This window comes from Ciona robusta, chromosome 9 (genome assembly GCF_009617815.1).
Source record: "Ciona robusta chromosome 9, ASM961781v2".
Lineage (NCBI taxonomy): Eukaryota > Metazoa > Chordata > Ascidiacea > Phlebobranchia > Cionidae > Ciona > Ciona robusta.
This window is the reverse complement of record NC_143243.1, coordinates 5,349,200-5,375,406: the sequence shown is the minus strand read 5'-3', so window position 1 is coordinate 5,375,406 and position 26,207 is coordinate 5,349,200. Positions and strand designations below refer to the sequence as shown.

Genomic DNA, 26,207 nt, shown 5'->3' with positions numbered 1-26,207 from the left:
TCCTGGAGTAATTAGTGATCGCATATCTCCTCTTACGCAGTTTTTCTCTGTTTAGAAAGCGCAGTTATCTCGAAGAATTTGGCAGAGGTGCAATTCTGCCGCTGGGGATTAGAACATATTACTATTTTTTGAGGGTGCTGCTTGATATCTCTTAACATATCATTTAGACAGCGGTTAATGAATTTAACTTGTAGCGTTGCAATTCAAAGTTGATCTCTATTGTGGAATTTTGCGTAGTTGGTCCTATAGTAACAGTTTAGTATAAATACAAAAACTTTATTGATAGCCAAACAGCCGAGTTCGCAAACTAAGTTTGTATGGAAATAAAGTAACTATTTTTGCCATTTGAAGACTTCAATTATAAGAAGTTACTGGTAGTCACACTAATTCATTTAAAAATCGAAGTCAGTATTACCACGCAGAGTCCGAAATCAGAGATTCGTATTTTTCTTTTTAATTTAACTCATTAAGAAAGCTTACAGCCAATAAAGTAAATCGGAGTAAGTACCATAAAGGCATCAGAAAAAAGTTGAATCGGAATTTATCTGTAAATTCGTTGTTATGAGTCAGACCCCGTTTAAATACAACGTAGCCCACTTAAAAGCTCTGTTTACTAAAACTTATTCATCGTTGGTGTTATGTTGCGTAAAATTTCTCCCACCCACCAATGTACTGCGAGTACAAACAAATATAGCTTGGAAGATCCTATGGCGATAGTGTATATTTCGTATCCTTAAATAACACGGGCCTCAAACGGGTGCCACCATTATCATACAACTTGTGCGTGTAAACATATCGCTTGGTAAACCACTTAAATAAGCGCAAGCAATCCAATCTCGCTATGAAAATACACATGACCAAGCAATGGACCTGTTCGCGATAATAATCATATAGTTCTTTTCTCTTATGTATAGCAGGGTATAGGGGGAAGACGGGACACCTTTAGCATATGATAACTAAGTATCCCGATCGTTTTTAAAACAATTAACAACGGTCTATAATAGGAATCGAGAGGATACACCGGTTTTATAATTCGCAGAATTTTCGCTATTTACCAAATGGGACAAAAATACAGAATGAAAAGTTATTTCCCGATCCCACTATATAGGTATCTTTTTATAAGCATGGCAGCTAAAAAAATATGGTCAAACTTTTAACGTTTGCGCTGTGTACAAAAAAAACATAATGTGTAAAACATCCAACCAACTTATCGTGATAACAAAATAATTGAGGGATTTTAGGGCGTGGTTCGTTTTCTGTTTATTTGTGATTCACCAAACTAATCTAAATATGGAAACTCAAGCCACATTTTTGCAAATTATTTTCATTATGCCAGAATTTCTCTCCTTCGGTGTCAATGGTGTTCGCCTTAACGCGCCTTTGGTATATATAGGTATAAACAACTTGTTCTCGCATATCATTTCGTTGCATTGTATGTAGTGGAGCGGGGGAAGATGGGACACCTTTAGCTCATTTTATAATAGTTTGATCGTGTTTTAAACAATTACAACATTCTATGGAAGTCGTGAGGGTACGCTTTAATAATTCTTTGTTTAGCACCAAAAGGGATGAGAAAATAGGATAAAAAGGTGTCCCATCTCCCCCCACCCTACTATATATATAAGGTATGTTAATTCCGAAGTCTTTGTTTCGCTAGTTTAAACAAATGTTGGTTCTTCTGTGGCCGCTGTTATGATGTTTGTACCAATGCGGTTAAATAATCCTAACACGCATTCAACAAAGTGTTATTCCACCCCGCGTCTGCGGTTTTCGGTGGCACTTTTTGGAAAAATGAGTGTAACACAAAATAGTTGTTTACGTTAAATATGAGAACTTCTATTTTAACTGAATATAAAAACTAAAATTGGCAGATTGTAGTTGCGACATGGTAAACCTTAACCACCACACGGAGCGCTAAGAGAAACCCGCTGCAAAAAGGTCAGCGGACTTACAGCCAGTTTACTTTGGATCCGAGGAACCGCTTATCAAAGCAAGAAGGCGTTTTGACATATTTTTGTTGTCACCCGACCGCTGGTACTCAGATGTGTCGCTGGGTTCGCGGTCAGACTATGGTCTCAGGCCAGCGACATCTGGCTTAATAAGCCGTGTAAGGTGCGCCTCGCCTTAACACCGGACGCACAGCGACAGCCCGCGGCGATTCATCCTTAGCTCACTTCCCGCCCTAGAGAAGGAAATTTTAACAGTCGTCTCCGCAATAGGTCGAAACCTGTAACCATCGCGTTTGATTTACGAAAAACAATATCTTCTCGTCACCGCGGACTCACCTTTATAATTAGATGCTGCTGATAGTGAAGTTACGTTCGCCCTTGGTAAAATGGAAGGTGCTATTTAGACAGCTTTTGTGGCAGAATAAAACGTGATAATATAATAGCGTCCAGAACAAGATTTCTAGGCTCGTTATTGTTCGTACACCGATAGATGCGGGTCCTTTGAGCAATGAAAGCTGTAGATCGTATTAGTAATTAGAACATAAAAGGTAGTATTAAAGAACCGATAACTTTGGTAATTACTCAAACCTGAATTGCGCCTTATCGACGTGCTGTAGTACTTGTCTAAACATTTACTTTAAGCAGGTGTACAGGCTTACAGAGAAATTTCTCATTTTTAGGTGTAGAAACGCGAAAGGCGTATTTTCAACTGCGAACTCTGAAGAAAATATGTATGCCTAATGGATCCCAAACTTGAGTGCAATCAACGAAGCGTTGTATAATGCAATGCTGGTATCATGTTGTTTATACTGTACTGGATGATACGAAGTTCACGACATAACCACCAAGATCGTATATCAGGAGGAAAATTTCCGGCCTTGTTATTTGTCGCTCTCCTCGTCTCTCTTGCCGCATATACAAATGGATATGAAGGTTGGTATGTTTATGTGCATTCTTACACATTCTGACTCTGAGTTAAAAGATATGGCGCCCAAAATGAATGTTTTTTTTTTGAATTATAGTAGGGTGGGGGGAGATGGGACACTTTTAACACAACAAATCCAAATATACTGATTATGTTTGAAAGAATTAACAACGGTCCAGCATGAAAGTCGTAAGGATATAGTTTTATAATTCTTTGAATGTCCTTTGTTTACTACCAAATGGTATGAGTAAATAGAGTTAAAAAGTGACCCATCTTCCCCCATCCTACTTTATATTAAAACAATTACACTTTTTCATCCTATATGTTTAGTCAGTGAACATTTAGTAAAGTAGAAAATTTCTTCAGCGTAAATCTGTAGCATCCATGTGCCGCGTTTAGTTGTGTTTATTTTCGTTGTTTCTTTAAATTTGTGGTAATATTTTGGTGGTTTAAACCGCTTGCTTAACCCGCCAGATTTGCTCGTATAGCCGTATATACGTCATAGGTTAATCGGCATCATCTTTTGCTGGTTTAGGTAGCGTGGAACTTGGCGTGACGTCAGCAATTTATCAGCAACATAATTTTAATGCAGACTCCGTCATTATCGTCCGACACTGCGTTGTCAGAATTAACTCTGACGTCAATTCGACCATTATTATTATCAATATAATCTGTCCAGTTTTACAAGATATATAGCGGGTTTTCGAGGTCGGAGAAACAAAAAATTAAAACGGTAGTTATAAAGAGTTAAAACATGCTATATACGGTAATATGTTCTTGAAACTGATTGCACTATCCAAACATTAAATACACTTATTTGGTGACTTGCCAGTTAAGTTTTAAAATACCTGTAACTTTAAATTACTCTTTATTGAATACATTAATGCGATATATAGTAGAGTTGGGGAAGGTAGAACACCTTTTCATTTCATTTTCTTGTCCCATTTGGTAGAAAACCACGACTTCCATAGACCGTTGTTAATTGTTCAAAATACTAACAGGATATTTAAATACTATCTGCGAAAGCTGTCCCATGTTACCCCGCAGCGCTACAATTTTATTCGCCCACATTGTACAAAAAAACAAACAACTTAAATCGCACCAAATTAAAGCCAGAATACAATTTCATTTTCACCTAAGTTGTTGACATCACGTTCAGTCGTAAATTTTAGCCAAGAAGGCACGAATTAGTTTTAAAATAGTTTTTGGTGAGATATCCCATTCCTGTTGGTGCGTCAGACACCACAGCACATTCTATAGCGTTCGGGACTAGCAAGAATTTGATCACCGCGATAATTTTCGAAAATAAATCACCAACCAACGCTTATGTAATAACGAAAAACATCGTATTTATACGGAGAATACGAAGTGAATTATAAATTTTAATCGACTTTATGTAAAACATAATTAGGGTGAATCACGCTTATGCAACGAATAAAAACACCGTATATCCGTATATATATAGTAAACAACAAAATACTCGTTTATATAATACAAATTTTAGTCGACTATATATAGCAGTAGGGTGGGGGGGGGATCGTATTTTAAACAATTAACAACGGTTTATATGGGAGTCGTGAGGATATAGTTTTATAATTCTTTGAATGTTTCTTGTTTACTACTAAATGGGACAAAAAATAGAGTTAAAATGTGTTCCATCTTCCTCAACCCTATACTGTAAAACATTGTAAGGGTGAATTAACGACCAAACATCGGCTTATAAATATTTCTGTAAACAAACGGATAAATATCGTATTAAAATATTTATTTCAAAATTGCTAAAATACCGCCACAAGCAGTGATGAATTGTTTTGCGGAGGTACTTCGCCTCGTATTAAAATAATAACGTGGGCCTTGGAATTACAGTAAACGAATGGCTGGCGGCTTTAATTTCTGACAGGTTACACCCAGCATTGAGCTTCAATTAAAACGAAAACTTGGAGCACAGGAATTAAGTAGCAGTATGTGCAAGAAATGAAACGTTGTAATATGGTGGAGTCATTATTGTGGTTTACTGTTTAAGTAGAAATAAAGTGTTGGCGAAAGGTTTGCTGACATTGCTTTTGCTTCGTACTTGCGTGTCACGACAGCGGCCTACATAATACCCCTATTGATAAACTGCATTTGCCCCGAGCAGTAATGCGCGGATGGATCCAAGAAAGCGCAAAAGCTATGCACGCCACGTTAGCAAGCGACGGAAGCGATCTATGACAAGATTGCTCGTCCTAGCCAAACTGCGGCCATGCCTGCTTGTTTACACAAAATAGGATCGCGATTTCTGACATCGCTCAGAGAGAGTTATAGCAACGGTGCGGTTGTGAGATGCAATATTCAAACGCACGCCGAAATACGTAAACCTCGAGACATCGTTTACTCGTACATGTTTCACCTAGTCTTAAGTGTGAAAATCTATAGATCATTTATCTTTGTAAACGACGCGTGAACGTTTGTTTAGGTTGCTATATACGGGCATTTATGATTTGACTTAAATCGATTTTGTGTGACGCGACTTGTTTTTAGCTGATAACTTACTATAATCCCATATATAACGTTTTTACCCAATATTCTCCAGGGGAGGGGGGTATCTTACACAGCAACCATCTACACGCAAAACAAATTGCGGCAAGAAGAGTACCCAAACTATTTATGAACAATATTAATGTAAAACAAGGTGAAACAAGCTATCAGAAAACGTACGCTGAATTCACAAAGTTCAGAAAAAGTTTATCAAGGAATAATGCTCAAGATACCACGACTTTGGAACTTCTGTTTAGGCACCGGAGACAGCGGCGAGGAACCAGAGAGCTGCCTTTCGAAATTTCTGAAGGTAACGCGTGATTTGCTATTCAAAATCTGGAACTCATATATAGTAGGGTGGAGGAAGATAGGACAATTTTTCATTCTGTTTTCTCGTCTCATTTGGTTAAAAACAAAGCACATTCAAAGAATTATAAAACCGTGTCCTATAACGACATCCATAAACTGCTGGTGTTAACTGTTTAAAACAGAATCAAGATATTAGGAAAATATGCGTTAAAACTGTCTTATCTTCCCTTGCCCTGTATATAAGTATTCGAATTTTACATCAACAGGTGATTCAGGTGTTGCTGGGAATAGCTTTGCGAACAGATTCCCCTCTCCGTCTGAAGGTAATCAGGCTTCGACTTCAACATTTCCTCCTCGAGATTTTATTCGAGAGCCTTTACTACCGCCGGTTGAATATCCTTACGGGCCTAATACCAACATGAGCGGTACAACGGACTCTTTTAATCATAGCTCTCGATATAACTTCTTATCTATATGGAATATCTCACGACCTACCTACTTGTCGCCGCCCCTTATATCAGAAGGTGGGGCAGAAAACCGACAGATTCCAGAGATGACTAACCAGAATGAACAAAATCAGACTGAAACTTTTTCTCCGAGTGAATTTAGTTTCGGATCATCTGGCAACGGTTGGTCAGAAAATATTGGAATCTCTGAGGGAAACGGAGATTCTAGTACGCGGTTCCCACCTTGGGCTCCACGCACACAGTACCCACCTCATTTCACTACTTTTCCTGGATACCCAATCACAACGCCCCTACCTGTAACTGATAACGACGTATTTACTTATACCCCACAAAATAGCACAGAACCAGGAATTCCTGGGCTTTCATCAGACACTCCCTCGACTCCTATTCCTGTTACTTCTCCAGACATCACGACAGCTTCTGCCACCGTGGCAGCATCAACTGGTGCAGAGGCGACGCCTGCTTTAAATGAAAATTACACAACAGCATTTCACTTCTTAGAAGGGCCAACAACAACAACAACAACAACAACTACTACTATTATGCCTGAACAAAGTACAACAAAGGCTACGACCAATCCACCTACTTCAGCAACAACAATAAAACGACCCAGCACTACACATGAAATTATTGTACAAACCTCAACCGTTCCTTTACAAACTACCAATCGCACTATGACCCTGGAGTATTTAGGAATAGGTTCAACAACAAATATTTCAGAATCTTACAATGCTACCACTGAGGTACCGTTCCCCAGTCATATTCATACAGCTAAAAATGATGATGTTCGTTACAATTGGGACCGGTCAGTGGACAGAACTCGCAAACTGGCCCTTGCCATTGCGATCCCTGTTGTCCTGCTATTGTTCGTGATATTAATAGCCATAGCCTGGGTTACTGTATTTGAAGTTCGCTGGAACCAAAGAAGGGTCGACGTAGAGGTAAGTGCTATGCGATCTCTGTAATACAGAACTATAAATTAGAAATACAGAGTTATATACGAGTGTATAGTATTGTGGCGTGAGATGGGGTACTGTAAGCACCCAAATTTTGTATTTCCTGATCATGTATTTACCAATTACCAACGCGGTTTAAACGTCGTAAGGATGCGGGTATATTTATTTCTCTAAATATTTTTTGCTTACCAACAAATGGGACAAGAAAATAAGATAAAAACCACCCACTTTAGCCTACTATGTTTTATAAAAAGCTGAACTCATAGCTTTATAAAGCTACTGTGCGTATCACAAAGCCTATATAGCCTACCAGGGGTGTTGTATACTTATGTATAGCGTCTAAATCTTCGTTTACATTCAGGCTTCAGGTAATACAAATCAAACTGGGGGTCGAACGTCAGCATCATCTGAATATTCCTCCCCTGAAGTTATTCATGTTCCAAAACGAAATGGACACAACACGCCTGAGGCTTGGGCAAATGGCATACACCAAGAACGAGTTGTGTCATAGCGGTTTCAGTAATTTGGGGAATTATATAGGAGCTTGAGCCTAAAAATGCTGCCAAACTTCTAGAGTTTAGTTGTTGATTTCGGCGAGGTATTAGTGCTGTCTCTGTCCTATTGTTACCTACAAATCAATTTGAGAGAGCAGAACACTGATTTTATCAGCACTTCAGCAACGTGATTGGAACTTTTATTGTACCTGGTTGTAACCACTGGAATTCTGCTTTAATTGCAATCGCGTTGCTGTCGACTGCAGCCGCTGACAAGAGAGCATTGATACCAATGTGTTTCGCCCTATGCAACAAAGCACTGTCCAACGTTTAACTTTGTACTTATAATCATGTTTGGCAGTTACAATTTAGTACTTACTTAGCTTTTTGCTAAAGCCTTAACCGTGTGTCAGAATCATTTATTACTATTTCTACTTATCTAAAGTATATCGGCAACATTGAACTCGTGTTAACGTACTTATCGTTCGTAAATACAACTGCAGATATATTGTTAAATTATACTGACGCAGGATTATATCCACAGCTTGTTGTAGATCGTACCATTAACAAATTTTGTTGACAGCTACAAAGTTATTCTTTTTTTTAAAGTTTTGCAAGTTTTATACACAAAAACTTTGTTTAAAATTTTGTACATTTCTTTTTTTTAAAACCTACTTAACTTATTCGTTCCAATCTGTAGCAAGGAGATGCCAAAAAAACATACAAAAAGTCGATTGACGTACACTAAAATAAACAAACCAGTTAAATATTTATGTATATTTACGATGTTATTAAGATCCTATTATTACATATTATTACAGCAAGAACTATTGCATTTTATGTTTCTTTCGTGACACATAATAGTCGCTTGTTCTGCAATAAAGATAAAATTCTAAACCTATTCTCACAAATGTCAGATTTCATATTTTACTGATCTTGCCTATCCTTGGAAAGTAGGTGCTTTTTGATTAAAGAGTTGTGGCGTGATTTCAGTATGCACAGAAAAGAAAAGGTTCACTTGGCCGAAGTTGCACAAACTAAGAAAAGGGAAATTATAGAAAGCAATGCTCAAAAGTTGTTGATTATTCAAAGAGAAGGTAGTTTTACCTTTAGATTGGTCGACATGTGTCAAAACCCCTTGGTGATGTTAAAGTCTTTAATCATACCATGTGTTGTACACGGACAAAACGCAAACGAACTGGGGATGGGTCAAGCATCCCATCACAGCCTGCTATGTCTTTTGTCTCCCCTTTGTATTGGAAGCTATCTATCAGTAGGAAAAAGCAAGACCACATACAGAAGCAAGTACAGTATCCCTGGCTTGCCAGCAGACGACAACTGTACTGGCTGTATGTGCCCATGCTGTGTGATAAATCAGCTTCGCAATGAATTGAACGAGCAGCACCAGGAAGAGGTCCAAATGGAAGCTAAAAAATCAAAACTTCTCACTGGCCAGAGCATGGAACGAGAATAAAATTTCAGTTTCAATTTTGAAATTCGAATATAAAAGTTTGTTGAGACAGAATTGTATCATATTCTTTATAAAGAGTCGTGTTCGGTACATGTATTGAAACCGTAACATTTATGATGTTGTTGTTTTTAAAAATAGTATAATTACTGTTGTTACATTTCTGCAGTGGGTTCCTTTATTTATACAGAAAGATCGATTTACGTGAAGCAAATTGAACTTTGTAGTTAAAATGTTAAAAAGATAACTAGAGCTTTGACGGACAATTAATGAATCTTTTTAGGAATTATACTGACACAATGGTGGCGTCCGGGCTCGATTCCGTATCGCGATCAGTTAGCGAGCCCCCTAAGTTTTACCTACTGCAACGGACGTTTAAAGATTCATTAGATATATTTATGGCATTCATGATCTAAGTTTAGCTAGTGTATTACTACTTCACAAATGGCAACTGTTTCTTTGTGTGTAATTTAGTTTGAATGAAATCAAATGCTAATCAGAAGTTCACGGAAACCCTAAAAGGTACTGTTACGCTTGGATGAATGTGACATGACAACCAAAAAGCTTTACTCTGCGTCGCTTCAGTGACTACTGTCTTATATCGGTGTAATAACGCGAATTTTGACTGTAAACTCTCCAAATTTGTATAAAACTATAACTTTTGTTAAAGTAAAGAGCGTTAGCTAGTTGTTGGTCAATTTAAAGTTTTTAATCTGGTAATATCAGAAGAAAATTTAACTTCATACTGCCAGTTTAATAAGAAAATACATCATGGGAAAGAAAGTTAAAAAAGAAGTAGAAGCTCCACCGAAAGATGTGGTATGCACGACTGTGTAATAAATTTTAGTTTGTGCTTATATTGTTTTAGTAAAATTATAATAAATTTATAAAATTTTAGTGTTTTGTGTTACATATTTTGATAAAATATAAGAAAATAATTTTAAACTAAGTATAAAGAAAATTTAGGTATATATAAAAAAATAGTTAAATGTTAAATTGTTTGTGAAAAGTTTATTTTTGCAGTTCGATCCACTCAATTTTGAGAGTAAGAAAACTGGAACAGTGGTTTTGATGCTGAAATCGGACGAGGAAGAAGTACTGGCCAAAGCATGTGAAGCAATTTACAGATTCGCAGATAAATGTGAACAAATTATTTTATTACAAAGCGATTGTCTAAATTATGATAAACAAAGTAGGAATTACAATAAAGATATTTTAGGATTGAATTACTTTAACTGTATATTAATATTTAACGACTTTAATTGTCTTTATAAATTTTATCTGTATTATGTAATGTGTTGCAGTTATGCGTAATAGAAATCTAAAAATAGTAAAAAAAATTTCAGTTTAGTTTATTTCTCGAATCAATGATTCAAAGCCCTGTTCAGCTTGTATTTAACTGTATAATTTTATCTGTATTATGTAATGCGCCACAGTTACATATAATAGGTATCTAAGTACTTCTAGTGAAGACTAGCATATTTAGTTTTCACCCTATTTAGTTGGTATTTTATAGGGAAAAAAATTTAGAAATTTTGAAATGTTAGTACATAAAACAAAATTTGCTGAAAAAGTTTTATTTTCTATCACATTACAGAAAATTTATTATAAAAGTATCATTTTAATAAAATTCAGGTGAAGAAAATAAACTGATGTTACTTGAGCTTGGAGCCATGGAGTCTTTGATACGGTTAATTAATCATGAGGAAAAAATGGTGAAACGATATGCGTGTATGGCGTTTGGAGTCATGGCTGGCCATGGTAAGATATTAAAAGCTTGTCCATCAGAAAAATCGCTGTCTTAATGTGACTACTCATGTATACATCAGATGAGCCCAATTTTTTAAACACTTAACTTTAATTGCTTTAAACCAGTGGTCACTAAGGGGTTTTCCAAATTATCAGCCAAACAAAAAAGTCCCCAAAAAATAATCAATTTAAATGTAACATACTTGGTAACTCGGAAGCTGGCATGAGGTTTATGAAACAGATCCCCTGTGTTTAACAACTGACGTTTTCCGGCCACGTGGGGATAAAGTAAGTTACATTCATACACCAATGTTTTAAAGTCTGGAAGTTGTTGCGTAGGAACATGGTTTCTGTACTCTCAAGCTTAAATTAGAGGGTAATTTACAAAAATCCTAATTTTACTGACATACCACAGTCTTTACACATCTGCTGCATATATCAACAATTTAATATTTAGGAATAATTTGATTTTTATATTTTACAGCTGATGTGCGCAGATATTTAAGAAAAACAGATGCTATTCCATCAGCTATACAACTGCTTGGTGATGGTAAGTGACTGTAAAATAAACAGTCATACAAAATGTGAACTTGACTGCTACCCCTTTAAAGTGTTAAGAATATAATTACAAAACCCAACCACTAACCCTCAAAACGCTCCTGTGCATACATTTTAAAATTCCACCAGGTTTTTAAGCAAGTAATTGGTCATGTAGATTCTTTTTCGCAGTACAGTTGTTCTTTTTTTTGCGTGACCTTTTTCCGCACTTATCCCAATTCTAGCATTTATTCTTTATTCTCTTGAATGAAGTTAAATCATAATAATACAAATTATACAATGTTAGTACATTCACAACATGATTCTAAAAATCACACATCTTCCATGCAGAGGACGATGTATGCAATGAATTTGCGAGCCTTTTTCTATCTCATATGTCGGGTGACTTCTCAAGCAAACTAAGCATTGGACAATCAGAAGGAGTTGAACCTCTCATTAATCTTCTCGCATCACCTGATCCCGATGTTCAGAAGAATTCACTGCAAGCGATCTGCAATCTTGTTCAGGTAAGAAAAAAGGACACAACAAATTTCTTGATTTTTATTTATCCCTTTCTTTACAGTAGCGAAGATTTAAAAATATTTTAAACGGATCGGCGAATATTGTATCAAACAGCAGTTGTTAAAAACTACATTATTTTTGTTGTTTTATTAGATCCAAACATATATTAGCTATTACACTTTTGATATTGCTTTAATATTTTTCTATTTTGTTATAAATAATCCACTTTCTAATCCAATGAACTTGTGTGACACATTTTTATCAATGAAATTTCTTTTATCAATGCTTTTAAATTTTTGATAAATAAAAAAATACTTTTATTACTAAATTATTTTTTTTCTAAAGCACCAGGTTTTATTCTAATGTATGTGTTAAAGATTTTTACTTTGTTTGGGTTATCAGGATTTTCAAAGTCGAACAGCGGTCCGAGAGCTTGGTGGTATCCCGTCGTTGTTGGAATCACTTAAGTCTGAATATGCTGTTATACAAGGCCTTGGTCTCTCAACATTAGCATCTGTAACTCAAGATGGTAAACTAACAAAAAATAAACAAAAAATAAAAAATAAAAGAATGAATAAAAAAAGAATAAAAATTGCATCAAAAATAAATAATAAAACAAAAACCAATTTAAATTGAAAAGAAATAAAAAAGTAGTTCTTGCTCATCTACTAGTAAAGGTTTATAACATAAAGTATTTATTCTTAATCTTAATTAAAGCCACCACCACAGTGCGCTTTTAAGTTTATTTGTTACGTAGGTGAATCAAGAGCAGTGGTTCGTGAGAATGAAGGCTTGGAGCTGCTGGTTGATTTCCTTGGAAATAAGGTAAGTTGCTGATTTTTTAGAAAATCTATATATAAAAAAAAACAATGAAGCAACAGAAAAACAAGCAAATTTTTTTCAGGATTATGACGACCTGCATGTTCATGCTCTCTCTGTTCTATCAAACTGTTTGGAGGACACAGAGTCTTTGGATGACATCCGTAGCACTGGAGGATTAGAGAGGTTGTTATCTTTTGCAACTGAAGCATCCACATCACCAGAGGTGCAAGCCAACACTGCGCGTGCATTGTCGAGAGCTGCAAAGAATGGTAGGTTTTGTGTGACTAGCCAAATTTCATCATTTAGTTAAAACGCTCCGGACTGTACATTTTGAGATTTTTTGTAAAATATATATTTAGTTCGGCTGTTGTTCAGTGTAAACATTTTATTAGGTTGATTTTTGATGAAATTTATTACATTTGCATAAAGATTTTGCAATGCCACTCCTATTTATGATTAAACAATAAAATACAGTAGCCTTGGCCTGGTATAAAATTAGAATTTTTTGTATTAAAATTTTCATAAGCAATTGATTCCATTTTTAATTTATTATGTTGTTCATTGAAATAAAAAATCCATCAAGTAAGAATTTAAGTTTGATGTTGTTATTCAGTTGAGAATGGGAAGATCCTTCATGAACAAGAAGCGGAGAAGACTCTCATCACTATGACGGGATCAGAATCAGATATTGTTCGAATCGCTGCCTGTCAAGCCATTGCAACACTGTCCAATAACTTGGCTGCAAAAGATGCATTTGGAAAATCAGGTAACTGTATTATATTCTGTTATTCTATTTTTATAAGGTAATGGAAGTGTCAGGCATTTCATAACATATAATCTCCTATCTCATCCATTAAGAATATACATGTGGTTCTCAGCTTCTGTTTCTGTATGCTTGTTGAGAATAAGTAAAGACTATAACATGATATCTATCGTAAAATGTGAATTTTCTTTAACATGATAGCAAAATTTTTTCTGTTGCGTGATAACAAACAAAATACAATTTTCTTCACCATTATAACAATATTTACAATGTAAAATTTAAATTTTCCAAATTGCGAACTCTTTTTTTTATTTACAGAGGGTATACCCCCGCTTATAAACCTGTTGTCAGCGGAAAACCCAATGGTGCGTGAAGCAGCTACGCTCGCCCTCGCAAACCTGACCCTTACCAACACCAACAATGCTAAGTAAGTTAACTTACATTTGTGTGATGCTATAAACACTTTACCAAACTAATTTTGATTTTTTTGCTAAAAAATTATGTACAGGTAAATATAGGCCATTTTTTTGCCACAGATTTTAAATATTTGGTATTCTTGAAATTATAAAAAAGCAGGCATCATGTATCAACCATCCTAACAACTATATTTAGTTAGCATTTTACAATAGCATGTAACTTATGGCTCAAATACAAGATAGTAGGTATACATACCACAACAGTCAAGAGCAGGGCATATAAAAGGATATGCATATATTTACAAGTGAATGCAATATAACAATGCTTGCAACAGTTACACAAATGTAACTTCCTCGTGTGGCTGGACGACAAAACAACAGTTTTCATAACATTTATGCCAGCTTACAAGTTACCATATATGGTACTTTGGGCCTTGTGCCAGCTTACAAGTTACCATATATGGTACTTTGGGTGTGTGGTTATTTTGGGGGATATATATATATATATATATATATAGTATAACACAACAGATAGATATACAAAATACAAGACCCTTTACATTGTTAACATTCAACTTTACAGTGAAGTGTTAACATCTGGTGGAGTTGAACAACTTCTATCTCTACTTCAATTCAACAAGGAGTCAGTTGTTATCAATTCAGCTGCTTGCCTTATCAACATGGCACATGATCTTACTATTAGGTATTTTAAAACTACTTTTTTATTTTGACATTAAACTTTTTTTCTTTTTAAAAATTGAATATTTTATTTAAATTAATAGTTTTACAATGGAAAACCAATATTTCATAATCACGACAAGACTTAAATTAAGTAAAATTTATATAATGTAAACATTTCAAAAGTGTTTTATTACCTAAGATTGCACCAAAATAGCAGTGAGAATGACACTAGTTATCCTCACATGGAGGGGCAACGGCAGTTGTTATAACGCAGGGTTCTATTTCATGAACCTTGTACCCGCTTAAGAATATGTACTTAGTGGGATTTTTTTCATTTTTGTATGGCTAGCAATTCAGACACCACATATTAAACCACTGGGTTGGAGCAATTGCTGTCAAGTGTCTTGCCCAAGACCCACAATGGTAGCTGTGCGAGCTTTGAACCCGCATCCTTAGGGCCTGTATCCAAGATACAGGCGTTCTAAACAACTTGTGCCAGTGCATTTTATTGTTAAATATAAAGTGTATTTTCCATAGAAACGACATATTCAAGCGCGGAATAGTTGCTTCCCTAACTGAACCACTCAAATCTAAAAGTCCTCGAGTGCAAAGTAAAATAGCACAAGCTGTCTCCACTTTTGTAACTGGTGCTGAAGCAAGGTCTGAGGTAAGATATGGAATAAATGAATGAATGAATGTGTTTATGTATATAACTTTTGTGGTTACTAGTTACTGGCTCTTGAGTGATAGTTTCATACATTTCACATTATGACACTTACAGTCTATATCTTATACAAGTAAATTTTTGTTGTTTAAAAAAGTGTCTTAATATCAGATTTCCAAACTTGTTTGCCAAGGACTTTTTAGAATATCTTTTGTCTTTGGAACCCCAATATATGTATTAAGTTTTTACATAAGTTTGATTATGAACTGCTACATCAATTATTCGTGGCAGTAAAGGTTATGGAAAAAATGCATTTTTGATTATTTTCCATGTAGTATAATTGTTCCGGACTTGTATAATTGTTCCAGTCTGTATAGTACATATCTTAATTCATTACAAGTATACAACAACATTCACACATAACTATAGTCCGGTTGCGTATAAATAGGCATCATGCATTCAGTAATGAGTTCAAAGCTTGTCGCTACTACCATTGTGCGCGTATGTGCCCTTGGGCGAGATAATTTACGACAATAGCTCCAACCCTGTGGTGACTAATGGGTTGTCCAAATTATCAACCACACATAAAAAATTCCCGAAAAAGCAAGTTACATTTATTCATACATTTATACCATGCATAGATTTGCCAACATGGTGGATTGGAACCGCTGGTTCAACTGGTAAAATCTGGTGATGCTGACGTAAGAAGAAACGCATCTTGTGCATTACTTCTGTGTTGTGCTGACCCACCAACTGCTGCAGCCATTTCAAAACTTGGGTAAGTATAAAAAAGGACATAGTTAATAATATTGACATAACTTAATATATTACAAGCCATAATAAAACTGTTATTACTTAGTATCATATAAGAGAGAGTTATAAAATTATATATAAATTTGACCTATGAAAGTTGGATGTATGTTTCGCTTAGAGTGATATACACTTGTAGGTCAATTAAGTTAGTCGTTCAATTTGGTGATCTGCATAAATTTTACATTACTTTCTGCTAAGCTAATTTTAATATAAGTTTGTAATCAAGGCAACACATATTATGTGCAAAAAAATGCACTATATCTCAAAAATACAGTTTTGTTTACCAATAAAATCAATATAGGCTATTTTTTGTAGCCAGTTAAACAACTTTTCCCTTTTATCAACTGTATCTTATTTTTATCTATATGGTTACCATTCTTATGAGCTATGTGCCTTCGGTCCTCATACAAAGGCACAGCTTATAAATGTACATCAAAAACTATTACAAAGTATCCTATACATAATACAAGACTTTTACCATTTTTTAATTTTTTACCTGCAGAGGTCTTGAAATTCTTCAGGAGATAAATTCTTCTGAACAACGCTGTAACAACTTTAGTGTAGCTGCCTTTGAAAAGTTGCTTGACAGCAATCTGCCAGCGAAGTACAGCTTAACAGGCCGTCTTGCTTCACATAATATTATAACGGATGGTTTCTATGATGCTGGCCAGGTAAGTTTGCCAATATTTTGGTACTGTAACTTATTTTTAACAAATTCACAAATCATGGCCCAATCTTTGGTCCAATCCTTTTTAAAGCCGGCTCTCTCAATTGTACCCATCGTGTCTTTACGCACATTTTAGTTTCCATTAGAAGTTTAACTTGAATAATTAAACATAAATGGCTCTTTGTCTGCTAGGTGTAGCGACCACGCTTATTTTCCTCCAATAAAATGCAAATATGTTTTTAACTGTAAGCAAGTTTTAACAACTGTTGTTTTGTCGCTATATTCTGTCTTTACAGTTAAAATATTCCTAAATCTTCACTACCGTAATCGAATAGACAAATAAAGTTATTATTATTAATAAATTAAACCTGAACAGCTGCGACCGGAAAGTAAGTTTTTCACTCTGGACGAAATTTCGAAACAGGAAGTCAATCAAAAAAGACCAATTCTCCTGGTTAACTGTAAAGCCACAGACGTGTAAGTGATATGCATATTGTGAATTGATTGCTGTTAATTTGGAGTGGAATTGCAGTCTTGTGAAGTGAGTTGACTGTGTTGAAAGTGATTTGTTTGCAATTTTGGAAGTTTGGTTTTATCCAACTTCAATTCCGGAACGCAATTTTTCACGATTTAAAAAAGAATTATAAAATAATTTTTTTTGAGAATTTTAAATTATGTCTCGTCGCAAATGGAGCAGGGAAGAGGAAGAGCTGGAGGGAGATTTGGACAATCGTCCAACAGAGTCCCAGCTTAGTATGGATGGCACGGAGCCAGGTGTGTGTTCGGAGGCCCTGAACTCCCCTGCCGTGGCCCGGAGCCCTGCCCCCAAGTATTGCAGCTTCTGCTCGCATGCATTTATATAGGCCCATGCCTTCTAAATTCAAATCAGTTATTTTTGCCCCCAAGCTGCTTGATTTGGCTTGGACAATGATTTCTTTAAAGGATTTTGCTCATTTTTTTGTTCCTTTCCGTTGCTTGCTCTTTTAATTTTGTTTCCATGATTTGCATGCTTGTGCTGCTTTGTTTTTGTTACACTAATATAAAAAGGCAAGACTGTCTTGCTTTAATTTGAATCATACTAACCTTTAAACTGGTGAAATTGTAACATCAGTTCACTTAAACAAATAAAAATGATACATCAGTTGAAAATCACAACTTTTCGCCGCTTTAATTCTAAATTTTTGGTTGTTTGTCAGAATAAAAACATTGAAAATTAAAATCCATAAAAAATAATGGTTTTATTACCTAAAACATTAAAAAAGTTTATTAATACAAGTTAGGTTATTGGTAATGTTGATGTCACCATAATAAATTCACCATGTTTACATTTTACATTTTGTTTAGTGTTAAATCTCAAGATGATTCTTCTGAAAAAGGAAGCAGAGTCAGTTCCAAAGCGTCTTATACAAGAAGGTAACTATAAATATTAAAAAAAGTAAAAGGTCCAGTTAAATACACAGCAGCTACACCAAGTTGCTACACAAACGACTGTTATTAATATTTAGCGCGATAGGTCATATATTATAACACAGGTCTCTATGCCACACAGCTGTAATTGTATATAGTATACACAGATATAACTCTATTGGCGATCATTATTTACAGCAGATACTTTGAATAACCATTAGTGGTCAATAAGTTTTAAAAAATATTACTAATTGTATTGCTTAAGGAGACTGGCCTACTATGGTTGGAGCATAAAGCTTTGAATCTGCCATTTTTGGATAACAGCTGGCAAGTCCTTTTAGCAGATAAAGTTTTTGTTTGTTATTTACCCAAAACACGGAATAAATATTCTTCAATAAACTTAACACCTTTTTTAAAGAAAAAAGAAAGACAAGGAAGCACTGATGCGTGAAGAAGCTGAGAGAATTAGAGCAGAAAAAGAAGGTAAAAAGATTTGTAGGTTATAAAAATGTACTGAATCAAAAATGAATTTATCGTTTAGCAAAAGGTAAGGTATATTTAAAAAATAATGTTTTTTAAGACTGGTATTTTGCAAATAATTTAAACCTGTAATTAAGATATGGCGCAGTAAAAACTTATAATAATTCCTGCAATAATTTTCACAATTATTTAGCGATTCGACTAAAAGCGCTTCAAATAGAACAGGAATTGCAAAAGCAGCTCGCAAGTAAAGGTTAAACCATGCAGCAAGTGCATGCTAACCAAGCTAATATAAAAATAGAAACTTCAAAAACATGCTACTCCATTGCATGCATGTGTCATGTTTTATCCAAATCATTAGTTTTAGAGAACATGTAACTAACAAAAGCCAAGTGTGTGCAACCTGTGGCAGCTTTATCCTTGTGGCTGAAAACAACAGTTGTTAAGCATGGGTGTTCTGTTTCATACACCTCGTGCCAAATTACGAGTTACCAAGTATGTTACTTTGTTGGGAACTTTTTATGTGTGGCTGATAATTTGGACAACCCATTAGTGACCATTGGGTTGGAGCTTTTGCCGTTAAGTGTCTTGCCCAAGGACACATACGCCCTCAATGGTAGCAGCGACAAGTCTTTAACTCATTACCTCTGGGTTACAGACAGGCGCGCTAACCATTTTGCCATAGTGCGGGTAAAATATTGCTTTCAAAAAGAAATTGTGACCTGTAAGGTGTATTGTAATGCCCAAGCATGGAACGAAATGTTAATAATATGAAAGATATAGGTCACATAGCTTTAGTTAATCTATTAATAAAAGGTTGCACTACCTTGGCAATATTCAATAACTGATCAAAAAATATTGCATCTTTTTAAGATAAAGAGTAGAAATACGATAATTAAAAAACTTAGAATCAAAATTTAGTATTTAACGAATCAAATCTTAATCTGATCCATTTCTAACAAAGTCATTTCTAACACTAATCTACAAGCAATTAATGCATGTGGAGCATGCATGTACTAACATTATATTATGTTGGTTGCTTTGTACTGAGGGTTTGTTGTTTCAGATGGCATCTATCACCCTCCAGTGGACAATGTGTTGCAGAGTTATTTCGATAATGTGTCCAAATATATTCTCCCAATGCCCTCAACAAGAGAGCAAATCGTGGCCTTGGCGCAGTAAGCAAAATATTGTATAGTAGGGTGGGGGAAGATAGGACACTTTTTCCTTCTATTTTCCTGTTCCATTTGGTAGTGAACAAAAATCATTTAAGGAATTATAAAACCATATCCTCATGACTCCAATAAACTGTTGTTAGTTGTTTAAAACACGATCGGGACATTTTGATATTATGTGCTAAATGTATCATTTCACCCCCACCCTACTATAACAGTGTTTTTTTAATGTTTCAATGGGTGTTTTAGCACTGCACTGAGATGCTGCCTGTTTACTTTAACTTTGCTATGTAATAAACTGACTCAGTTAACCAAATATTTTAGAACTACCAACAGGTTTAAGATTCGAAAAATAACATTTAATATTCTTTGTTTTATTCCGACCACAAATGTTATGACAACTTAAAACACTAACCCAAATTACTTATAACATACAAAGCCTACTTTTAAAAAAAAATAAAATAATTTAAATATTTCTAAAAGAAAATTCTGCCATTTTATTTCAGATTTGTGGTTAGACCACAAATATTTTGACAATTTAAAACATTATCAAAAAAATTTAGTTGAACATCTAGTAAAAAATTCTGCTGTTTCATTTCTTAGATTTGTGGTTGATAAAATGGGTGGCGAGATCGACCGGGGTAAAATGTCGGACTTTAGTTGGGAGCTTCATATCGCTGAGTTGAAGTATGACCTCAAATCAAACATCATTCCAATCGGGAAGATTCAATATGGAATTCACTACCACAGAGCTTTATTGTACAAGGTGATATTCACATGAAAACCATCATATGATAAGGGAAGAAATTTTAGCATAAACTGACCACGGAAATATAATTCAAGGAAATATAATAATATAATATAATTCAAGTCTGGCAGTGAGATTGAAATATATAGAGTAAGGTGGGGTAAGATTGGACATGCTATTCTATATGGGTGACTAAGGTCAGAATTTACGCCAGGATTGGCACATTACCACAAGATTGGATATGTTTTTATTCATTTGGTAAAACGCAAAAATATTTACAGAAATAAACAATCGTGGCCTTGCAACTTTAAAAGTGTTAACGTGTTTTTATTTAATTGTTTAAAACAAGTAAAGCTATGTGTTAACGGTATCACATCTTACCCACAGTACTATATATACCCTAAATTTAAGACTATAGTTTAACAGTTCAAGTCTGCATTGGGATTGAAAGGTACAACTTCATTTTCACAGGTGCTGGCTGATAAAATTGGTGTACCATGCTCGCTGGTGCGCGGAGAGTACAATAGAGCGTGGAATGAAGTAACAATCGCTGCCTCGCTTGAAAAAGGAGCAGCCCGGTACCCCCCAACGCGATACATCATTGATTTGATGCACGATACAGGAAAGCTGATAAGAACAGACAGCCCTGAAGCTGTCCAGTACAAATCAATCTAACATGTCCAGATTTTTTATTTATAAATACTGTGATTTTTTAGTAATATGTCCAGAAAAGTAAAGTAATATGTCCAGAAAAGTAATGTCTACAATCTTTTATTTTCAAGTACTGTGATTTCTTAGTTTCCAGGTGAAGCCTAAATCTTCCAGTTTAAAATTCGCCTTTCAAATCTGTAAAAAACACAAGTGTTGTATAGTATGGCCTGATACACTGTATGTTTATTAAAATGAAATGCTTACCACTTTGTAAAATCAAGTTTTGTTTTGCTGCTTCTTTCTGGAGGTTTTCAAGAAGTGAATCGAATGGTTTCATATATTCTTGAAGGGAGGTCTTTCTAAACAACTTCTTGGTGTTGGAGGAATCTAAGTTCAATTTATATGATTTATTCCAAATTCTTTTGTATTGGCTAAAGTTTTGTGTAAAGTTTTAACACATAATGAATGAATGAAATTTATTTCGTCTCTTCGGTCACGATAACGAAGAACAAAAGAGTTGACAAAAACAAAAAAACAGGTAGTATCGGTAAAACAAGTTGAACAACAGTTGTTAAAACAACAGGCTTATTGATAAAAAAAATTTTTTTGGATAAAAGGCGTGATTTTGTATAAATGTTATTGTTTTAGAAGGTTTAGAATTTTAAAGTATCATTTATTAAAAAAGACACTATAAAGGAATAATTGAAATTGGATTATATGCAGTCCTACTCTTTGCAGTAATACCACTGAGTGCTGCAAATCTCTTTCTCGAAAATGTGCTAAGTGACTAATATTAATGCTAAATGAGGACATTTCAAATTTGGTGTACAAGGTAATTTATTTTTACAAAATAGTTTACAGAAATTTCAGAAAAGCAAAATGTAAATTATCACCTCCTGCCTCTTGTACTTCAGTATCAAGAGTCTCGGTCTTTTCATTTGGAGTAATTTCACTCTTTTCTACTTGGGTGCACAAGTCACTGGAATGGAAATGAAATAAATCTAAACCTGAGATTACAATATAATCTATAACATGGCAATGGTAAAATTGATTTTTGTTTACCAACGAAAATCTGTACATGGAGTTAAATAGCAACTGGAAATGTATTTGTTATTGTTATATGAATGAATGTAACTTACTTTATCCATGAGTGGTCGGAAAACGACAATTGTTAAACACGGGTGTTTTGTTTCATACACCTTGTGCCAGCTTACAAGTTACCATTTATGTTACTTTTTAGGTGTTATTTTTTTTTGGGGGGGGGGTGGTTTATGTGTGGCTGATTATTTGGAGAACGCATTATTGATCACTAGGTTTTAGCAATTGCCGTTAAGTGTCTTGCCCAAGGAAACATACGCCCACAATGGTAGCAGCGACAAACCTTGAACCCATTACTTCTGGGTTTGAGGCAGGTGTGCTAACCAACTGCGCTACAGCACCGGACGATATAGCAAATGTAAATTTGTAAGTGCATGTGTTATACAGTAATCCCTAGTTACATGTGTTCTGTACCTTATAGTTGGCACAGCAAAAGGGTCAAACTCGTCAACTCTTGAGACATCAATCGGAACACATACTCGTCCTGTAATAAGAAAAACAGAAAGCAGAGCTATTATAAATGGATACGTCCTTTGTAAACTTGTGATAAAAACGGGTTAAATGAAATTTGCACAACTTCAGGTGAAAGAAAAACAAAATCGATTTTAAATTACTCGCTAACTATGCAGTTTTAAATCTAACGTATATTTTAAAATTATATGTGAAAATTGAGTAATATTTTAAAACGAGCAAAAACAACTGTTCATGAAAAATCCATAGAAACCTATGTGTTAGAGTATGTAATGTTGTTTTCCACAGTACCTGTCTTTGGGTGAACACAAAATGGACTTTTCAGTAAATGGTTGATTCCTTTACTGACATTCACATCAAGCCTTGGAAAGCAGAACTCCATCATTATTTCATGCGAAGTATATCTGAGTTTGCGATTTCTTTTGGGGTCCTGGAAAATATATGGGTTATGTCACCTATGTGTATGTTTAGGGTACAGCTCATGCAATAGGCAAGGGAAACATCTAAATTTTAATATAAGTTACATTGCATTACTATGGCATTCCAGTTGAATATATTCCATGCATTTCTATTCTAATTTTTGAGGGTGAGGTTCATCCATACTTTAAAGCAAGCTTTTTGGCCATAAGACTTTTATTTTACAACTAAACCACTTATCACTATAACTAGTATAGAAAAAGGTATAAATATTTACAGATTCATATGTTGAAGTGCAGGTCTCTCTTAACTTTTTCCATCGCTCAGCAGAATTTTTACCAGCAAACTGTTTTTCCACTTTTTCTCTCACATCCAAGTCCGAAATAAGTTTTAAGACTTTTGCGACATCTTTGTCTTCGTCCAGAAAACCTTGGTCTTCTATCGCGTATTTATCCCAGTAGGAACGTATTACTTGGTGACAATTTCTACAAAATGGTATATATATATACAAATAGTAGGGTTGGGAAATATGGGACACCTTTTCATTCTACTTTCTTGCCCAATTTGGTGGTTAACAAAGAACAATCAAGTATACAACACCTAGTATATAATATTAAGTATATAAAAGTTACATTTATTTCATTGTTGGTAAAAATAATGTGGCATCACTTACCTAATATAGGGGTGTACAGGGTCCCTTAATGTTACTCGTTTCTCGTGGTTTCCTGCTTGAATTAAACTCAGATATTCAACAATTGATGAACGTGCGTGTGCTGACAATGACCTTGCCTGCATTACAAAATATACCTATCAACCACAATTTTTTAAAAATGCATATTTTTGTAGAAAAAATGTAATGCATGACTGAAATACATTTGGATACCATTAAAAAAAACAATACTAAATAGGTAAACCGAATATCCAGTCAACCATTATTTGATAAGGAATAAAAACTTTGAAATTATTGGCAGGTAAACAGCAAACTAAATCCTTTTTTTCATATTTTAATAATAGACAAATTCTTAATTGAAATAATAATGTGTAGAAGGCATTCTCCTATACCCTTTTGTAGAAGGCTCAGCCCCTATCTGCTACTTAAGCATGCTGCATGCTACTAGAAATTTTAAGTTTTTAATTTAAATCACATACTTTTTCATCACACACCCAGCAATGGACACCCCTCCTTCCAGAATAAACCCAAAGTAAATGCTTAAACCCAAAATCATCTTTCAGAGCTCGGTTTAAAATTTTGATCGCGATTGACATTAATGTCCAACATTTTTTGCAAATGTCTGCCCCCCTGTTGAAAAAAGATAACAAAAACGTTATATGAAGTTATCTGTGTTGTATTATACATAATAAAGCGCTATTGTGTCTCTAAAAAGGTAAGTAACAAATTTATTTTATGCAAATTTATCATCTCAAATTTTGTCCAAGTAAAATTAGTCCCATTTTTTGGTTAAGACTGATATTATATTTCAGACTTTTTTTTATTTAAATAAGACACTAACAATGCCATTTAGGCAATATATATATATATAATATATATATATCTTTTATTATACAATTAGTTGGACTTTTTTCCTTACCATTTTTTTATATCTTTACTACTTTTAGTTTCAGAACGTTTTTATTTTTTTAGTTTGTCAGGGTTTTTAAAAGTCCCAAATTAGGACCCTTGTTTTATTAATATTATCAAATCTATTTGGTAAAAGATGGAAACTTACTGACAACATTTTCTTACGTCATCATAATCTGTCATATCAATATCAAACACAAGTTCTTTAGTGAGTGGTTTAAATGAACCACCTGAAACTCGATTTCGGTGTTTTGGCTGTCAAGATAAATTTCAGGGCTGTTAATACAAAATATATGCATTTATATAAAAAGTATGAATAGCAAAGAAAGATATAAATATATGTGTGTGTTATTTATATTTTTTGACCATATCCAGGACCTGTGCCATATAGAATAAAATGAGCGCATCTAAGTTAGGTGCGATTTTAGATTCAGAGTTCCAGAATTCAGTGTTCTTAAAGTATGAATGGTGCACAAATTTAAATGAAAAATATAAAAATATAGCTGGAAAGACATATACGTGCAGCATGTAACAATCGGCAAACTCACAGGAGCAGAATAAATGGCACCAATATCAATTTTGTATGGGTTCATTTTTTTCAGTTCTTTCCTGAACTCAGCTTCAGATGCAAAAGATTGGTATCGGACGTAAATGTCATTTTGAAGAGTGAAAGAGAATTCTCGCTTTTCGAAAAGCGAGCCACTACCTTTAAGACCAAAATATTTTCTTTTTTCAATGAGTAAAATTGGCAACAAAGCTGGTAAATCATTGAGGGGTAAAATACGAATACATTGTGTAGTTTCGGAGCTACAGTACTAATACAGCATCAGAAACCTAATTATTTTAAGTCTTATCAGGTAAAACATCTATTTTATCTTTTTAGATAATGCAGTAAAGAATCAATACCTTAAAAGCGCTGTATTATTAATGAAACCACGCGATTGCACAATTATTGAACAAAAATAGGGCATTAGCGTAAAAATAATAAACAAAAACGTACCAGTTTTACTGCCGTAGAATAACCATTTGCAGTACGGTCCGTATGGGAAAATGTAATTGTAGTAAATCGGTAAAAGACTTGGCAAACTGTTCGGGTCGTATACGGCCTCACTATCTTTGTGTTCTTCTGGCATGCTTGAATTTGTAACTGATACAAAATGTAAGCTACAACGATATGTAACTATTACTTTTACTTCAGTAAACAAAATGTATAATTTTAAGCATTGGGTATATGAATGTTTTTATCGCGAGATTTTCGCGCCAGACGCGCATGACTGAATTGAGTATGGAAACTCACGATTTAAATTTTTTTTTCTACGGGGTGCGTTGTATTTTATTCGCTAAAATTGTTGTGTTGTGACATATATCCGTGGGCAGTGACGTTTTAAAGCTAATTAGTAATTAACGCACAATTTTGTTATCAAAATACGGAGACTTAAATTATGAGAGAGTGAGGAAAGAA

General features: G+C 34.6%; 3 protein-coding genes across 7 annotated transcripts; 2 read left to right on the top strand and 1 right to left on the bottom strand.

Annotated features, from left to right (window-relative positions):
- Positions 1 to 412: 412 nt before the first annotated feature.
- Positions 413 to 8,518, top strand: LOC149731492 (uncharacterized). Its single transcript, XM_089884628.1, has 4 exons — positions 413 to 2,882; positions 5,447 to 5,701; positions 5,967 to 7,108; positions 7,485 to 8,518. The coding sequence occupies exons 1-4, from the start codon at positions 2,747 to 2,749 to the stop codon at positions 7,632 to 7,634; spliced, it is 1,683 nt and encodes a 560-aa protein (XP_089740754.1). The 5' UTR covers positions 413 to 2,746; the 3' UTR covers positions 7,635 to 8,518.
- A 935-nt stretch (positions 8,519 to 9,453) lies between these two features.
- Positions 9,454 to 21,460, top strand: LOC149731491 (armadillo repeat-containing protein 3-like). Of its 5 annotated transcripts, none has more exons than XM_089884614.1 (22): positions 9,454 to 9,904; positions 10,109 to 10,226; positions 10,721 to 10,846; positions 11,319 to 11,384; positions 11,723 to 11,898; positions 12,296 to 12,422; positions 12,651 to 12,718; positions 12,798 to 12,984; positions 13,329 to 13,481; positions 13,797 to 13,905; positions 14,478 to 14,597; positions 15,113 to 15,242; positions 15,881 to 16,017; positions 16,555 to 16,723; positions 17,096 to 17,196; positions 17,417 to 17,548; positions 18,064 to 18,132; positions 18,545 to 18,609; positions 18,800 to 18,853; positions 19,673 to 19,784; positions 20,385 to 20,547; positions 21,001 to 21,460. In XM_089884614.1, exons 1-22 carry the CDS (start codon positions 9,857 to 9,859, stop codon positions 21,202 to 21,204), a joined length of 2,634 nt encoding a protein of 877 aa, XP_089740740.1. In that variant the 5' UTR covers positions 9,454 to 9,856; the 3' UTR covers positions 21,205 to 21,460. The 5 variants fall into 5 exon arrangements, with proteins under 5 accessions (XP_089740740.1, XP_089740739.1, XP_089740741.1 ...); XM_089884613.1 differs by having other exon boundaries at positions 18,800 to 18,859; XM_089884615.1 differs by lacking the exon at positions 18,800 to 18,853 and having other exon boundaries at positions 9,474 to 9,904.
- LOC149731490 (DNA primase small subunit-like) lies at positions 21,266 to 26,031 on the bottom strand. The gene is made up of 11 exons (XM_089884630.1): positions 25,746 to 26,031; positions 25,294 to 25,451; positions 24,894 to 25,000; positions 24,316 to 24,466; positions 23,840 to 23,955; positions 23,444 to 23,651; positions 23,041 to 23,179; positions 22,693 to 22,762; positions 22,074 to 22,159; positions 21,445 to 21,567; positions 21,266 to 21,375 (listed from the first exon to the last, which is right to left on the bottom strand). The coding sequence occupies exons 1-11, from the start codon at positions 25,876 to 25,878 to the stop codon at positions 21,356 to 21,358; spliced, it is 1,311 nt and encodes a 436-aa protein (XP_089740756.1). The 5' UTR covers positions 25,879 to 26,031; the 3' UTR covers positions 21,266 to 21,355.
- Between the last annotated feature and the right edge of the window lie 176 nt (positions 26,032 to 26,207).

Excerpts from the sequence above, each read along its gene's own strand:
- LOC149731492 (XM_089884628.1), top strand. The coding sequence starts at position 2,747 with ATGTTGTTTATACTGTACTGGATGATACGAAGTTCACGACATAACCAC. Across the intron at positions 2,883-5,446 it reads ATATACAAATGGATATGAAG|GGGAGGGGGGTATCTTACAC; the intron begins GTTGGTATGTTT and ends AATATTCTCCAG. Across the intron at positions 7,109-7,484 it reads AAAGAAGGGTCGACGTAGAG|GCTTCAGGTAATACAAATCA; the intron begins GTAAGTGCTATG and ends GTTTACATTCAG.
- LOC149731490 (XM_089884630.1), bottom strand. The coding sequence starts at position 25,878 with ATGCCAGAAGAACACAAAGATAGTGAGGCCGTATACGACCCGAACAGT. Across the intron at positions 23,956-24,315 it reads GCTGGGTGTGTGATGAAAAA|GCAAGGTCATTGTCAGCACA; the intron begins GTATGTGATTTA and ends TTTGTAATGCAG. Across the intron at positions 23,652-23,839 it reads CCTGTACACCCCTATATTAG|AAATTGTCACCAAGTAATAC; the intron begins GTAAGTGATGCC and ends ACCATTTTGTAG.
- LOC149731491 (XM_089884613.1), top strand. The coding sequence starts at position 9,857 with ATGGGAAAGAAAGTTAAAAAAGAAGTAGAAGCTCCACCGAAAGATGTG. Across the intron at positions 10,227-10,720 it reads TTACAGATTCGCAGATAAAT|GTGAAGAAAATAAACTGATG; the intron begins GTGAACAAATTA and ends AATAAAATTCAG. Across the intron at positions 15,243-15,880 it reads GTGCTGAAGCAAGGTCTGAG|ATTTGCCAACATGGTGGATT; the intron begins GTAAGATATGGA and ends TACCATGCATAG.